The sequence below is a fragment of the Physeter macrocephalus genome, chromosome 8, assembly GCF_002837175.3.
Source record: "Physeter macrocephalus isolate SW-GA chromosome 8, ASM283717v5, whole genome shotgun sequence".
In the NCBI taxonomy this organism is placed as follows: Eukaryota; Metazoa; Chordata; class Mammalia; order Artiodactyla; family Physeteridae; genus Physeter; species Physeter macrocephalus.
Window position 1 is genome coordinate 21,997,859 of NC_041221.1, and position 17,027 is coordinate 22,014,885.

A 17,027-nucleotide genomic window follows, 5' to 3' on the forward strand; every position below is an offset into this window, starting at 1 on the left:
AAACAGAAATATAGATCAGTGGAACAGGATAGAAAGCCCAGAGATAAACCCACACACATATGGTCACCTTTTCTTTGATAAAGGAGGCAAGAATATACAATGTAGAAAAGACAGCCTCTTCAATAAGTGATGCTGGGAAAACTGGACAGCTACAAGTAAAAGAAGGAAATTAGGGCTTCCCTGGTGGCGCAGTGGTTGGGAGTCCGCCTGCCGATGCAGGGGACGCGGGTTCGTGCCCTCGTCCGGGAAGATCCCACATGCCGCGGAGCGGCTGCGCCCGTGAGCCACGGCCGCTGAGTGTGCGCGTCGGAGCCTGTGCTCCACAGCGGGAGAGGCCACAACAGTGAGAGGCCCGCATACCGCAAAAAAGAAAATAAAACAAACAAAAAAAAAAAAAAAGAAGGAAATTAGAACACTTCCTAACACCTTACACAGAAATAAACTCAAAATGGATTAAAGACCTAAATGTAAGGCCAGACACTATAAAACTCTTAGAGGAAAACATAGACAGAACACTCTTTGACATAAATCACAGCAAGATCTTTTCTGACCCACCACCTAGAGTAATGGAAATAAAATAAAAAATAAACAAATGGGACCTAATGAAATTTAAAAGCTTTTGCACATCAAAGGAAACCATAAACGAGAGAAAAGACAACCCTCAGAATGGGAGAAAATATTTGCAGATGAAGCAACGGACAAAGGATTAATCTCCAAAATTTTCAAGCAGCTCATGCAGCTCAATCTCAAAAAAACAAACAAACAAAAGACCTAAATGTAAGGCCAGACACTATCAAACTCTTAGAGGAAAAACATAGGCAGATCACTCTATGACATAAATCAGGAAAGATCCTTTTTGACCCACCTTCTAGAGAAATGGAAATAAAAACAAAGATAAACAAATGCAAAATAACAAACAACCCAATCCAAAAATGGGCACAATACCTAAATAGACATTTCTCCAAAGAAGATATACAGATTGCCAACAAACACATGAAAGAATGGTCCACATCATTAATTATTAGAGAAATGCAAATCAAAACTACAATGAGATATCATCTCACACCATTCACAGTGGCCATCATCAAAAAATCTACAAACAATAAATCCTGGAGAGGGTGTGGAGAAAAGGGAACCCTCTTGCACTGTTGGTGGGAATGTACAATGATACAGCCACTATGGAGAACAGTATGGAGTTTCCTTTAAAAACTAAAATGGAACTACCATATGACCAAGCAATCCCATACTGGGTATATACCCTGAGAAAACCATAGTTCAAAAAGAGTCATGTACCACAATGTTCATTGCAGCACTATGTACAATAGCCAGGACATGGAAGCAACCTAAGTGTCCACTGACAGATGAATGAGTAAAGACGTTGTGGCACATATATACAATGGGATATTACTCAGCCATAAAAAGAAACGAATTTGAATTATTTGTTGTGAGGTGGATGTACCTAGAATCTGTCATGCAGAGTGAAGTCAGAAAGAGAAAAACAAGTACCATATGCTAACACATATATATGGAATCTAAAAAAAAATGGTCATGAAGAAGCTAGGGGCAAGATGGGAATAAAGACACAGACCTGCTAGAGAATGGACTTGAGGATACGGGGAGGGGGAAGGGTAAGCTGGGACAAAGTAAGAGAGTGGCATGGACATATATACACTACCAAATGTAAAATAGATAGCTAGTGGGAAGCAGCCACATATGTATAACTGATTCACTTTGTTATAAAGCAGAAACTAACACACCGTTTTAAAGAAATTATACTCCAATAAAGATGTTTAAAAAAAAAAAAAGAAGGTCATTAATCTGATTTTTAAATCATAAGCACTGTCTACCCAGGTCTCCACATATATAGTATCAACAAAGAACAGAGGCTTTGAAATTAGATTTTTCCTTATTGTGCCCCAGATAAAATGCACAGCAGATCATTCATTCATTGAACAAATTACTACAGAGAAAATGCTACTTTCCAGGAACTCCTGCATTAATTGAGAAATAAACAAATAGACAAGCCCCCACTTCACTGCCCTTCACACCACCAGTCTCTTTGAGTGGAAGGAACCACATAAGGGGTTATATTGCCAATGTCCACAATAAAATCTAGTGGTATTTCCCCTACCAAAAAAAAGTTCTAAAAAATTTGTGGACTTGTCAGTCTTTTTCCCTAAGACTGGAATATCTACAGTATTTTTCTGATGTTGTTATAGCTATATTGTTTTTTTATTAAGGTTTTTATAATTTATCTCTTTTTGTTGTATTTTTTTTATTTCTGATAGTTCTGTATTCTTATATTTAATATGTGTTTATTGTGAGTAGTTTAGAGTTACATTTTGTCTTTTTTCAGTCCAATCTGGCAGTATTAGTCAATTAATTGGAATATTTAGTCCATTTACATTTAATATAATTTCTGACACAACAGGCTAATAACTGTCATTTTATGATTTATTTTCTATTTTCCCTACCTGTTTTTAGTTTTCTTTGACTCTTTATTGACTTATTTTGGATTAATCAAGGATTTCTTTCCCATTTTCTCTGTTAGCCTATTAGTCAAACATTTTTTCAAACTTTTTGTTGCTGATGTGGAAATTGCATCCATTCTTGACTTACTACAGTCTAACATAAATTGCTTTCTTTTGCCACTTCTCACACAATTCTAGGACCTCAGAACATTTTTATTCCATTGACTCCCATTTCATCTTTTGTGTTATTGTCATTGTACATTTCAGTCTGTTATATTTTAGACCACACCAGACATTAGCCTCATTATTTTGTACAGTTAATATTAATTTATATTTCCCCAGATGTATATGTGGACATTTACCTTATTAAAAATTTTGATTTCTGAATTTCATTTCTTAATTTAAATGGAAACATCAAGGGGAATTTAACAAAAAAGTGAAAAGATGATTATTAAATAAAAAGTGTTCTCTTACTTCCTTAAGTACCAATAAAATTCCCTTTGGTGTGTGACAAGTGTTATGACAAGTGTCAGCTCCCTGCCCTTTATCTAACTGCTTCTTTTTGCTTCTGTTGCAAGGAGGTTGATAACAATACCAGTCAGATGATGCTGTTGTTTTGATTCAATTGGTTCACGTGAAGATGGCTCCTGGGAGCACGTGGTGCATAACAGGTGCTCCTCGTCTATAAGCTCCCCCTCTTTTCCCAGATCCCAGGCACATGGCTTCCTCCAAACACCAGCCTGTCTTTCTAGCCTCATCTAACAGCTATGCAGCATGGGTGGGCCCCTTCCTGGATCATGAACACCATGGTATTAGGGACGCTGTCCCTTTCGTCTTTGCATTTACCATTAGTGCTTATCAAGGGGTCTGGCATTTAATGGGCAGTGATGGATGTTTTCTGATTGGGTTAATGAAGGACAGAAGGAATGAACAAACAATCAACACTCAGTTATGCCAGTTCATAGAGAAACGCTCCCTACCATGCACTGAGACCATACACAGGCACACACTGAGTCTCCTGTTGACTTTGCACCTGTCTTTTCCTGGGTCAGGCTGGGGATGGGCTGTGGTGAGGGTCATTTCATCTTCATCAAGATGCACTCCTGGTCTACCCTCTGCTCCCTTGGTGAAAGTTCCAAACAGCCCCAAAGCGATGTGCACTGTGGGTGGGCCCAGGGGACAGACACCTGGACCAGTGAATCTGTGAGCAAAGCCCAGCTTCCCCACCCCTTCCTCTACTCTCTCACCACTTTGTCCACCAAAAAGAAATTTTTTAAAGAAAAAAAGAGACAATGTGGAAGAAGGAGAAAATGTGGCATTCAACAAATGTTTGTTTTTACACACTGAATACCACTAGCTAAATCCACAATGCCTGAAGAATATGGTGTTTTCTGTAATAGATTAATGTTTAAAACACTCAAGGATGAATATCAACTTGCAAAGATTGCCGTCTATGATACTTTTTGTCAAAAAAATAATTGCATAGTTTCCTTGAAGAGAATGGAAAAGTTGCCACTCTAACTATAATAAATACAGATTAAAGTATGTGTAATATTGCATGCTATTGTGTACCAGATATACTGAATTTAAAGACTAAAAATATAAGAAAATCTCATATGTTATCATTTCTTTGTGTCCCACCTATAGTTTCTCATAGATGATGTTTTTTTCAGAAGCTGATATTTCTGGCTCTGTCTTTATAATAGTTTAGAAGCACTAAAGAGGATTGGATGGTCACCACAGAGGAAATGAAATATTTGAAAATATGTGAGGGCTTCCCTGGTGGCGCAGCGGTTGCGCGTCCGCCTGCCGATGCAGGGGAACCGGGTTCGCGCCCCGGTCTGGGAGGATCCCACATGCCGCGGAGCGGCTGGGCCCGTGAGCCATGGCCGCTGAGCCTGCGCGTCCGGAGCCTGTCCTCCGCAACGGGAGAGGCCACAGCAGAGGGAGGCCCGCATACCACAAAAAAAAAAAAAAAAAAAAATGTGACTCTTACTTCGGAAATGTGGAATATTGGCTGACTTTCAAAAGTGCAATAAAGCTTGTACTTTATCTCTCAAATGAACAAGCAGGTGAAAATGAGTGTTTTCTTAGACTGACTACTGGTTTCTGGCATTTTAATATTATTTCTGCTTCACTACTTTAAAATCAAAATAGATCAATAATATCCTCAGGGAAATAACTGTGCCTTCCTTTATTCTCCATACTGAAGAAGACATGCTTAGAATTCAATAAATAATAAATAATATAATAACACACTCTGACCTTAGAAAATTTTATATTTTTTTCAATATGTATTTCTAGAATCTGTATTTTAACTTGTAAAGAGTCCTCAAATTAGCCCCACTACAAATCAGTATTGATTTCAGATGATACTTGGCTGTGACCTTGGTTGTGTGACATCTCTTGGTCTTCCTTCCACACCTGGTTTCAGGAGCGGCTTCTGCTGTCCCTGCTGCCGGCGCACATAGCCATGGAGATGAAAGCCGAGATCATCCAGAGGCTGCAGGGCCCCAAGGCTGGCCAAATGGAAAACACCAACAACTTTCACAACCTGTACGTCAAGCGGCACACCAACGTCAGGTACGCTGCTGCTCTGTTCTCCTTCCGCAGCAAGTCTGGGGAACCTGCATGCCAGGTAGGGGACGTATTTAACTGGGAGCCCATAATCTTACAGTTTCATGTCCTTTGGAACTGTTTATCTTTGCGTGTAGAGTAATTATCACTCCACCTACCCATGTGCTGCCTCTTGGGCCTTCACATTAAGATAAGAAAATGGGTTCCTCTACTTGCTGCATTTTGTGACCATCAGTTACAAAAGGGAGAGAAGTGGACAATGGGGCCCTTATTCTGGGAACTCCTTGGTCAGATCTCACTGTGTCCCTGAAACCCAGGACTCGGTATCAGTAAGATTAAAGAGTCGTGGGCTCTAGGCACAAGGACTGGTTCCTCAAGGTGGACTTGGCAAGGGCAGGGCCTTGGGAAGCCAGCACTTTCCAGGAAGCTGGATGTTCTGCTGTCAATCAGGAATGATGGGTTTCTGGGGTATGGCTGGTACCCAGCGTCATAGGGCACCAACATGCACCCTAATTAAATGATAATGAAAGTTACTGCTTTTCCAAGAGTGGCACAGCCATCCATGCTTCCCAGGAAGCCATTCCTGGATTCCCAGTAACTGGAAAACTAACGCGGGATTGTGGTCAGGAAGGAGGACGGTATAGCACCTCTTCTCCCCTGAGCTCTAGGGAGGAGCTGTGCAGGTCCTCACTTCAGTCTGGAGAGGGTGCTCCCTCCTGTGCTCCCCATCCATCTCTGGCTACAGTGGTGTGGGACCTCTCCACACGTGGGTGCCCTGGTCCTCACTGTTCTCCATGCCCACCCGTTCCCGATACCGCTTCTCTGGGGGCTGTCCTTTCATCCATTCGATTACATTGCAGTGGTGCGTGCTGTTCTGGCTGGGTTATCTCAATAAGTAACCTGTGCATGCCTCACTCATTATGTTATTCCTTTAGTTGTCAGGCTTACTCACACCCCCACCCCATTCAATAGTTTAATAACAGCAACCACAAACACAAACTAAAGTGTGTTTAGAATCGTCTAGAATTGTAATAGGGCTGTTTGCCTTCAAGTCCAGACCTTTTCCATTGCATGATGCAGCCTTCTGTCTGGTTACTTCAGGTCAAGGATTTTTGAAGTTTATTAAGAAACAAATTTAACTGTAGTTTAATTTATGCATTGCTAAGACAAATCGCATTTTAACACATGATTTTAGAAAAAGGTATGGCCCAAGCACACAAAGAACTAATATACAGTGAGAAATGCACATTGAAAGGGAGATAACAGAGAAAAAAAGTTGCATATCAAGTAGGAACTAAGGAAAAAACATTGAATAAATGAGAAATCAGGAGTAAATTTTTTTATAGTCCCCACCTTTTTTCTCTTGGAATAATAGGAAAGAACTATGTGTGTATATATACATATATATGTATGTATGTATATGTGCATATATTTATGTGTTTATATATATACATGTATATACATATATACATATATATGTATATACATATATATACGTATACACATATATATACATGTGTATATATATACATACATACACACACACAGAGACAGAGAACATTCCTACATGTTAAGGAGTAAAACTGGACTTCCTTGGTGGCGCAGTGGTTAAGAATCCTCCTGCCAATGCAGGGGACACAGGTTCCAGCCCTGGTCCGGGAAGATCCCACATGCTGCGAATCAACTAAACCCGTGCACCACAGCTACTGAGCCTGTGCTCTAGAGCCCTCAAGCCACAACTACTGAGCCTGCGCACCACAACTACTGAAGCCCATGCATCCTAGAGCCCACACGCCACAATTACTGAGCCCGCACGCCACAATTACCGAGCCCATGTGCCGCAACTACTGAAGCCCATGCACTCTAGGGCCCACATGCGGCAACTACTGAGCCCACATGCTGCAATTACTGAAGCCCGTGTGCCTAGAGCCCATGCTTTGCAACAAGAGAAGCTACCACAATGAGAAGCCCACACGCCACAGCAAAGAGTAGTCCCCGCTCACTGCAACTAGAGGAAGCCTGCACACAGCAGCGAAGACCCAGTGCAGCCAGAAAAAAAAGGAATAAAATTATTTAAAACACTAGACTACCTTTAGGTTTTTAAGCACTTTACCTACATAATTAAAGAAAAAACATTTATGGTGTTTGACAAGATATACTATAGTGGAAATTGCTCTTTCCAGCCTTAACTGTATGAAAATCAGCAATGCCCCTTCCAGCTTCAGAAATATTTTTATGTCACTTATTGGTATTCAAAATGTGTGAAGATAAATGTGTCTGTATCTAAATAGGATCACAGACTATCTTTAAGTAGCTGTGTTATAATCCGGGAACAATAGACCTGTAAAAATGACTGAAGACACAACCAATCTCAAGCAGTTGCTAATGATCTGCATAATATCTGTATTAGTTATCAGTTTCTGTGTAACAAATTACCCCAAAACTTAGTGGCTTTAAAGAACAATAAACAAACCAATCAGAATGGTCATCATCAAAAAGCCTATAAATAACAAATGCTGGAGAGGATGTGGAGAAAAGGGAGCCCTCTTACATTGTTGGTAGGAATGTAAATTGTTGCAGCCACTATGGAAAACAGTATGGAGGTGCCTCAAAAAACTAAAAATAGCGCTACCATATAATCCAGCATCCAACTCCTGGGCATATATCTGGAGAAAACCACAATTCAAAAAGATACATGCACCCCAATGTTCACTGCAGCACCATTTACAATAGCCAAGACATGGAAGCAATCTAAATGTCAATTGACGGATGAATGGGTAAAGAAGATGTGGTACATATATACAATGGAATATTACTTAGCCATAAAAAATGAAATAATGCCATTTGCAGCAACATGGATGGACCAAGAGATTATCATTAAGTGAAGTAAGTCAGAGAAAGACAACTGTCATATGATATCACTTACATGTAGAATCTAAAATACAATACAAATCAACATATCTATGAAACAAAATCAGACTCACAGACATAGAGAACAGACTTGTGATTGTTGAGGGGGTTGGAAGAGGGAAGGACTGGGAGTTTGGGATTAGCAGAGTCAAGCTATTATACATAGAATGGATAAACAACAAGGTCCTACTGTATAGCACAGGGAACTATATTCAATATCCTATGACAAACCATATGGAAAGATATATGAAAAAAATATATATATGTATAACTGAATCATTTTGCTGTATAGAAGAAATTAACACAACATTGTAAATCAGCTATACTTCAAAAAAAAAAGAACCATAAAAAAAAGAAAAACAACCCATAGAATGGGAGAAAATATTTGCAATAATATATCTGATAAGGGACTTGAATCCAGAATATATAAAGAACTTTTACAGCTCAACAATAAAAATGCAAATAACCTAATTTTAAAAAAAAAGAACAATAAACATCTAACAACATCTGTGGGTTGGAGTTTGAGAGCAGCTTACTCAGGTGGTTTTGGCATAGACTTTCCCATGAGGCTACAGGCTGCTGGGCAATCTGTTCCCAATGTGACTTCCCACCTGATGGACAGGTTAACTTCCTGTTGGCTGGAGGCCTCAGTTCCTCATCATTGGGCCTCTTCACAGGTTGCCTGAGTATCCTCACAACATGGCCGCTTGCTTCCCCAGAGGGAGGCGTCCAGGTGGAAGCTGCAATATCTTTTATGATCTAACCTTGGAAGGTCATTTCTGGTCATTTCTGCAGTATCCTATTGGTTACACAAGTCAGCCCTCCCCATTATGGGAAGGGACAGTACAAGAGTGTGAGTACTGGGAGGTGAGGATCACTGGGGCCATCTTGGAAGCTGATTAACACACTTGTCTAAGGCAAAGGATTGGTGAAGCAGCTTCAACTGTCTTCAGAGATTGTGTAGAATATGTTTGCAGTGTTAAATTAAATTTAAATTCATAAAACATATTTGGGATCCTAAAGTAACTTAAATTCTTAAAACTTAAAAATGCAAAATCTTCAATGGCATGGAGTACCAATTAATTTTAAAGGAAATATGAAAACATATGGCCTTTTCCTCCTGAAACAGGACAGGTATAATAAACAAAGAAGCAGATAAAATATCTGGCTAATGCAAGTAGTTCAGTCAATACCTGAGGGTGTTTTTTAATGAGAATTATTAGGTTTATAGACCAAAAAGATCAGTTGATAACTTTTAGTTTTGCTTTGATGATTCATTCAATGAAATATTTATTCTCTGTTAATAACATTGACTAGCTCTTTACTAACTGATATAATAACAATAATAATAATAGTAATAAGTAGGATGAGGAGGAAGTGGAGAAGAAAAAGAATTTATAGATGTGAAGGTAGCAACTACCAGTTGCCTTCTGAATCATTGTCTTCCTCTGAATCCCTCCCACTAGTGCTGAAACATTCACAAACCCATCATGTCTTTGAAAACAAACATAAATCCCTGAATCCAGTGCCACCCTCCAACTCTGAAATTACCCCCATGAATTTCATAGCCCAGATTCTAGAACAATTTTCCAGTCTCTAACTAGACTTCCTTATTTTCTCTCCCTCCTCAAATCACCACCCTCTGGCATTAACCTCCCCCATGTCACAGAACTCATCCTTCCTACTTTCACCACCAGTTGTCTTGTTCCCAAATCTGAATATGACTTCCTCTGCATCCTATCTCATTGACCACATGGTTATGCTTGGTCCCATTCACCTTGTCTTTGCACTTAAATAATTCTACATCCTTGGGTTTCCATGCCATGGTTTCCCCTTTGTTTTCTCCCTGCAGTCTTCTTTATTGTTTTCTCGTCCCTAAATCTAGGCTCTTCTGTAAATGAAAGCATTTCCAGGGCTCTCCTAACTCCTCTGTTCTCTCCAGCTCTCGCCCAGGACTCAACGACCATCTATATGATGCTAAGACACAGAACTCAACCATAGTTTTCCATAAGCATCTACCTAATGGTTTTCTTCTTGTGTCTCCCACTGACACCACCCTCAGACCCAACCCAACCAAAGTGGAGCTAGTCAACTTCTCCTGCAAGCTTGATTTGATTTGTACACTAGGTACAGCCCCAGTACTCAGCCAGAAACCAGTCTTTATCTCAGCACTTCCTTTTCCTAGACACTTCCCACAACATCTAATCCCTAACAAAGCCGGTTCATTCTCCTTCCTACAAATCTCCCCCCTCTGTCCAGTTCTCCCCATTTCCCCTACTTATAGACCTTCCACAGGGCTCTCCAGGATGTACCGGATATGATTCTAACTGACCTGCCCACCTCCAGGTTGCTGCCGCCAGAGTGGTCTTTCTCAAGCGGTGATGTGATCCGAGTCTAGGTCGGGTTTCCTTCCTGTGTGACCGCCACAGTGCTCTGTGCCTCCTCTTCCATAACGCTTTGTACATTGTGTCCCAGTTACTCATATACAGTCTGCATCTTCCTGCCCAGTAACCGCAGGGCCAGCTTCAGACCTGTACATTCAGCCCATCTTGGGCTCCTTCACCCACTACCTGTCTTGACACAGGAAACACTGTGGAGGTTGTCAACAAGAAGCAGAGTCAACCACTGATTCTCACATTCTCCCTCCCGTGCTGCCTGGATCAGGCATCTTCCTCTGAGTGAGAGTAACGCCTCCTTTTGGACCATGGCTCAGCATCTGTGGGTCCCTGCCTCTGCAGGAGAGCACAGAAGTAGGGATGGTTTTATGGCACCCTCTGAATGGAGAGCACAAAAGCCCCAGCAGCCCTGATTTCCCTGGACCAGAGGCCCCCTGCTCCCTCCATCATCAGAGGAACAAGTCGTTCCTCCAAGGTGAAGCCACAAGCCTTGTACTTTGCATGAGGAGGAGGGTGTTGCCAGCAGCAGAGATCAAGCCATGTTCTGCCTGGGACCAGGCTGATGGCTGCCACACTTTTATTTTTTTTAATTGTGGTAAAATATACCTATCATTTACAGTTTTAACCATTTTAAATTGTACAGTGCAGTGTCGTTAAATACATTCATGTTGTTCTGCAACCATCACCGACATCCATGTCCAGAACTTTGTTTTCATCCCAAACTGAAGCTCCATACCCACTAAACAACAACGCCCCATCCCCAGACTCTGACAGCCACCATGCTGCTCTCTGTCTCTATGGTTGGGCTAGTCTAAGTACTTCATATAAGTGAAATCATATAATATTTGTCCTTTTGAGTCTGGCTTACTTCACTCAATTTAATGTCTTCAAGGTTCATCCAAGTTGTGGTATGTGTCAGAATTTCATTTCTTTTAAAGACTGAATAATATTCCACTGTTTTATACACCACAGTTTCATCCATCCATTTCTTTAAATGTCAATAGACATTTGTTTCATTTTATGAATAATACTGCTGTGAACATGGGTATACGAATATCTGTTTGAGTTCCTGCTTTCAGCTCTTTTGGATATATACCTAAGAGTGGAATTGCTGGATCCTATATATGGTACTTTTATGTTTCATAAAATTTTGTGAATTGGCAGTTATTTTTGTTTCATGGCCCATCTTAAACCATACCATATTCACTACCTGAACCCAGAATTTTAGGCTTCTTTATTAGTCCTTTACACAAAACATAAACATGTTATTGTGTAGGTAAAGTTGTAATGTACACAGTGGTGCTGTAGTTTCTCTATCCTGACCCATCAAGGTTAGCTAAACACGTACACACCTCTAAGGAATCTCACATTTGCCCTCCCAGCCTGTACATCCCATGAAGGGAAAGCTGTACTGTCATTTCCTAAGTGACTTTCCCTGACTCTTCACCACCTCCACTGTTCTGTCTTACAGCACTCTGCTGTTTTCTTTTATAGCACTTATTATCACCGTAATTGGACGTTGGTTGGTGTCCTTATTTGTTTAATGCATCCCCCAAACTAAACTCTGAGCTTTAGAAAGATACTCTGTATCTGCTCTCCTGGCAGGTAGTAAGGAAGCCAGAATTTTTTCTTTGAATCAATAAAAACAGGATTTGACTTATATTATTTTGCTTCTTCTACATAGGAATCCTTATAATATAAAATCATGTAACGATTCAAATAGAAGCATACTCCTTTGATATCAGAATTATGACACTGTAATGTACTGTCAGGATGAAGACCACATAAATGTGAGAGGCGGGGAGGGGCTGGCCCTGAGAGAAGAAAGGTGAGCAGTAAAAACGGACTAGAATAGAGAAAGTGCATCACATGACTTTTTCTTCAATGATTTAATTATAAAAATTTAACATCAAAAAAAAATTTAATGGGAAAGTTTAGCAAAATGTTTACATATTCCATACCCAGGGAAATGACATTTTGCAAAAATATAAAATGTAAAAACTTATACTCTTTTAATGGGAAAAACTACCATTACTTTCTTAACGAATATCAACTTGCAAATATGGCACCCACTGGTTTGTTCCCACAGTATCCTCTATGCGGACATTGTTGGGTTCACCCGTCTGGCCAGTGACTGCTCCCCAGGAGAACTGGTCCACATGCTGAATGAACTCTTTGGAAAATTTGATCAAATTGCAAAGGTGAGTATTAGTGATTGCCTTCTATTTTGAGGATATATAAAATTTGGGCTTACTTTTTCTCTGGTCCCTTATCAATTTTTTACCTCTTCATAAAAGCATCCTTTAGGAATGTTGTTTGTAGATTTGTTGGATTTATTTGCCATCGAGCCCTGATAAATCTCAAACCTACACTGGGAATGAGAGATGTCATAGCATATAATTAGCATATGTTTTCGTCTACTTTTAAAACTTCTGCTTATATATAACTCAGCACACATATAATACATTCAAGATGACGAGATTTGATTTGCACATCTCTCTCTACTGTGCTGTTCTAAGATTCTCTTTTTAGGCATTTCGATGTCAAGGAGTTGGAAATGTGATTTCCTCTCCAGTTGTAACTATTACATATTCACAGTGTTAAGCAGCATCCTGGGAAAATCCCTAAAATAGGATGCATCCCTTCTTCCTAAGCCCTTTATTGACTGTTGTCCCCTTTCTATCCACTGACCCTTGTGCCACTTGCAGAAATGTAAGTTCAGTATTTGTCATTCATATGCTCATTTGTGGGAAGTTTCACAGAGAAGAAATGATGACAACTGATCTAAAACCATACTAGACCTTATTCTAGACTTATTTATTGGAACTATTAAGGTTTCTGGTGGGACTATTGATAATTTTTTTTCTTTCCTGCTAGCCCTCTACTTCTGTCTCATAAAATGTTTCTGGTCAGCTTAATTTTGTCTCTGAATTGTTCCCAACAAAAATACATTATTATGCTTATTAAAATGCATTCTTTACCTAAGGAAGAGTTGGTTCTAAATTTAATTCATGGTGAGATTTTGAAAACAATAGGTGAGATTTTGCTCACTTTTAAACAATAAAGAAAATTCCAGCCAAGCCTCCTAGGCATAAATCTGGCTTGCAGATGTTCACAGAGTCACTCTTGGGTCAAGCTTTCCATGAGGTGTCTTATGTTGCCCAACTGACCATGACAGATCTCATTGGGAATTCTAAAAAATCACTAAGAGTATAGCTCTGTTTCCTTCCTTTACCAAACCAAAGGAAGAGGTTGAGTTTGGGATGGGGGGGCCTCATCTTTAGAAAACATCTTGAAAGTTTGAGTCAGTAAAAGGTCATTTTTGTTGCACTACCTGGTCACAGTAGGAAGAAACATCCTAATCTTGGCTGATAACAACAAAGTTCCAGTGTTTACATGACATTTTCCCCACACGCAAGGCTCTGTGTCCAAATTACTTCTCTCTATATGGACACCAGTCAAACTGATTAGGGGCCCACCCTACTCCTATATGACCTCATCTTAACTAATTACATCTACAATGACCCTATGGCCAAATAATGTCACGTTCACAGGTACCAGGGGTTAGGATTTCAACATGTGAATCTGAGGAGGACACAATTTATAACTCATAAGGGAGGTACTCGGTGTGACTTCCTGTTCCTCTCCAATCAGTGTAACAGAGGAACGTCCAGGCAATATCAGAGACTGGCCTAGGATAGCTTGGTCCATCCATTGCTGGTCATGGGGGCAGCATGCTTTGGATATCAGTTCATGGCTCATAGTTCAAAACATGGAGTTGGTGAGCATTGTGAGCAAACAGATAGTTCAGTCCATTGAGGGAATACTACATAAAGCACATTAAGTTAAGGAACTCAATGCCACTGCTCATTTACTGTTAGTTTTTATCCACTTTAATGAGTATAACTGGCATACAGAAAGCTGTACATATTTCACGTACATACAACTTACTGAGCTTAGGGATACACCCTTGAAACCATCACTACAATCTATGCCATAAACATCTATCACCTACAAAAGTTTCCTCTTGCCCTTTTAATTTATCATCATCATCATTATTATTTTGTGATTAAAACACTTAACATAAGATCTACCTTCTTAGCTAATGTTTAGGTATACAATATAATATTATTAACTATAGACATTATGCTGTACAGTAGATCTCTAGGACTTATTCATCATGCATAACTGAAACTTTGTGCCCTTTGACCAACACCTCCCCATTTTCCCCTCTGCCAGGCCTGGAAACCACCATTCTATACTCTTCTTCTGTGTTTGACCAATTTAGATTCCTCATATAAGTGGTATCATGTAGTATTTGTCATTCTGTATCTGGCTTATTTCACTTAACAAGTTAAATTCAACAGCACTTTAAAAAGATCATATACCATGACCAACTGGGATTTATCCCTGGGATGCAAGTTGGATAGCATCGCAAATCAATTGATGGGATATACCACATTAACAGAATGAAGGGTAAAAATCATATGATCATCTCAATCAATTGATGCAGAAAAAGCATTTGACAAAATTAAACACACTTTTATGATTAAAAAATCTCAACTAATAAGAAGGAACTTACCTCAACACAATAAAGCTGTATATGAAAAACCCACAGTGAACATCATACTCAACAGTGACAAACTGAAAGCTTTTCTTCTAAGATTGGGCACAAGACAAGGGTACCTACTCTCACCAGTTCTGTTCAACATAGTGCTGGAAGTTCTGACGCAGCAGTTAGGCAAGAAAAATAAATAAAAGACATCCAACTCAAAAGAGAAGTAAAATTATCTCTGTTTGCAGATGATATGACCTTATATGTAGAAAACCCCAAAGAGTCCACAAAAATCTGTTAGAACTAATAAATAAACTCAGTAAAGTTGCAGGATACAAAGTCAATGTACAATAATCAGTTGTATTTCTATACAATGAAGTATCTCAAAAGGAAATCAAGAAAACACATTTACATTATCATCAAAAATAATAAAATACTTAGGAAATAGACTTAACTAAGTAGGTGAATTACTTATACACCAAAAACTATAAAATACTGATGAAAGAAATATAAAGAGACACAAGTAAGTAGAAAGACATTCCATGTTCATGGGTTGAAAGAATTAATATTGTTAAAATAGTACCCAAAACCATCTACAGATTCAATGCAATCCCTATCAAAATCCCAATGGTAGTTTTTACAGAAATAGAAAAAAAAAAATCCTAAAATTCATATAGAACCACAAGAGACACCAAATATCCAAAGCAATTTTGAGCAAGAAAAACAAAGCTGGAGGCATCGTGCTTCCTGATTTCAAAATATATTGCAAAGCTACAGCAATCAAAACAGTCTGATACTGGTATTAAAGACAGACATACAGACCACTGGAGCAGAATAGAGAGACTAGAAATAAACCCATGCATATACAGTCAGCTGATCATTGATAAGAATGCCAAGAATTCACTGTTCTTAATCTTACTGTTTTCTAGACTCAGGATACATATTTAGGAAGTATAGGAGAAAAGCCTTATTAATAAACAATGTTTTGCCTTTTTATGATTTAAAATATTGTTATCAGGAATTACTAACACGTCATCTATAACGCCATAGATAAGCATGAAAGTACACAGCTCTCTATGAGATAGGGAAAGAAATCTGCAAAATCGTCAATAAACCTAACACATACTTAAGAACAAAAAGATCTTATGTTCATTTTATTATTTCAAATTTGTTTGTTTTATACATAAGCCTGTGTGAGTGTTAAGAAGAAAAAATATCTGGGATTTCCCTGGTGGTCCAGTGGTTAAGACTCCAGGCTCCCACTGCACAGGTTTGATCCCTGATTGGGGAGCTAGGATCCCACATGCCATGCAGCGTGGCCAAAATAAAAAAAAATCTGTGTTTGGTACATCTTTGTTTATCTATGTATTTATTAGAAATTTGAGTGAAGAGTCTATAAACTAGTTGAAAAGGTTAGAAATGGATGTAGGATTAATGCATATGAATGAAGTCATTCTCAATATTATGATCTAAATACAACCCAGCCAAGAAAAATAATGAGTTTGTCTAACTTTATATTAAAACGGTTTAACCTCAGATCAGAATTAAGTTTTAAATTACTTGGCAATGTTGAATTGTGGCTTATTATGTTGTAGAGATGTTTATCGGAAGCTGCATGTCTGCAGGTAAGAATCTGCTTCAGCTTTAAAAGAAGTGAGGAAAATCGTGAGCACAGTAGGAAATGACAAAAATTCTAATTCCAGTTGAGTTCTGCTTACCATTTTCTATCCTGAAAGATTCTGTTTCGCATAGAATGTTTCATTTCACTGTCAATGTTTGGATTTGTTCAGACTAAAGAGAATGGTCCTATCTTTACCCTCCTCTGCTGTGTTAAGTGTAAATCATTCCAGAACTTTCTCTCAGCTTTCCCCTTCTACCCCTTACCCTGATTCCTCCTGCTTTGGTAAAGGGGCCTGCAGGTGAGGGTGGCTCAATCTTGATGGGTAATTAAGGGAAACTCAACTAGTTCTCATTTCTTTCTCCCCACAAACCCTATTCACTGTGGCAATGCCAGTAGAACTAGCACTTGGTGAGATTTGGTAAATCAAAATCATTATATATGGGCTTCCCTGGTGGCGCAGTGGTTGAGAGTCCGCCTGCCGATGCAGGGGACACGGG

The 17,027-nt window shown here is 39.3% G+C and overlaps 1 protein-coding gene across 1 annotated transcript in view; it reads left to right on the forward strand.

Moving 5' to 3' along the window:
• ADCY2 (adenylate cyclase 2) overlaps nucleotides 1-17,027 on the forward strand; it is a 438,072-nt gene that overhangs the window by 289,901 nt on the left and 131,144 nt on the right. Inside the window, exons 5-6 of the mRNA XM_024121370.2 lie at nucleotides 4,906-5,054; nucleotides 12,444-12,555. Coding sequence (XP_023977138.1) covers nucleotides 4,906-5,054; nucleotides 12,444-12,555 — 261 coding nt within the window. The remainder of the gene's footprint in view (nucleotides 1-4,905; nucleotides 5,055-12,443; nucleotides 12,556-17,027) is intronic.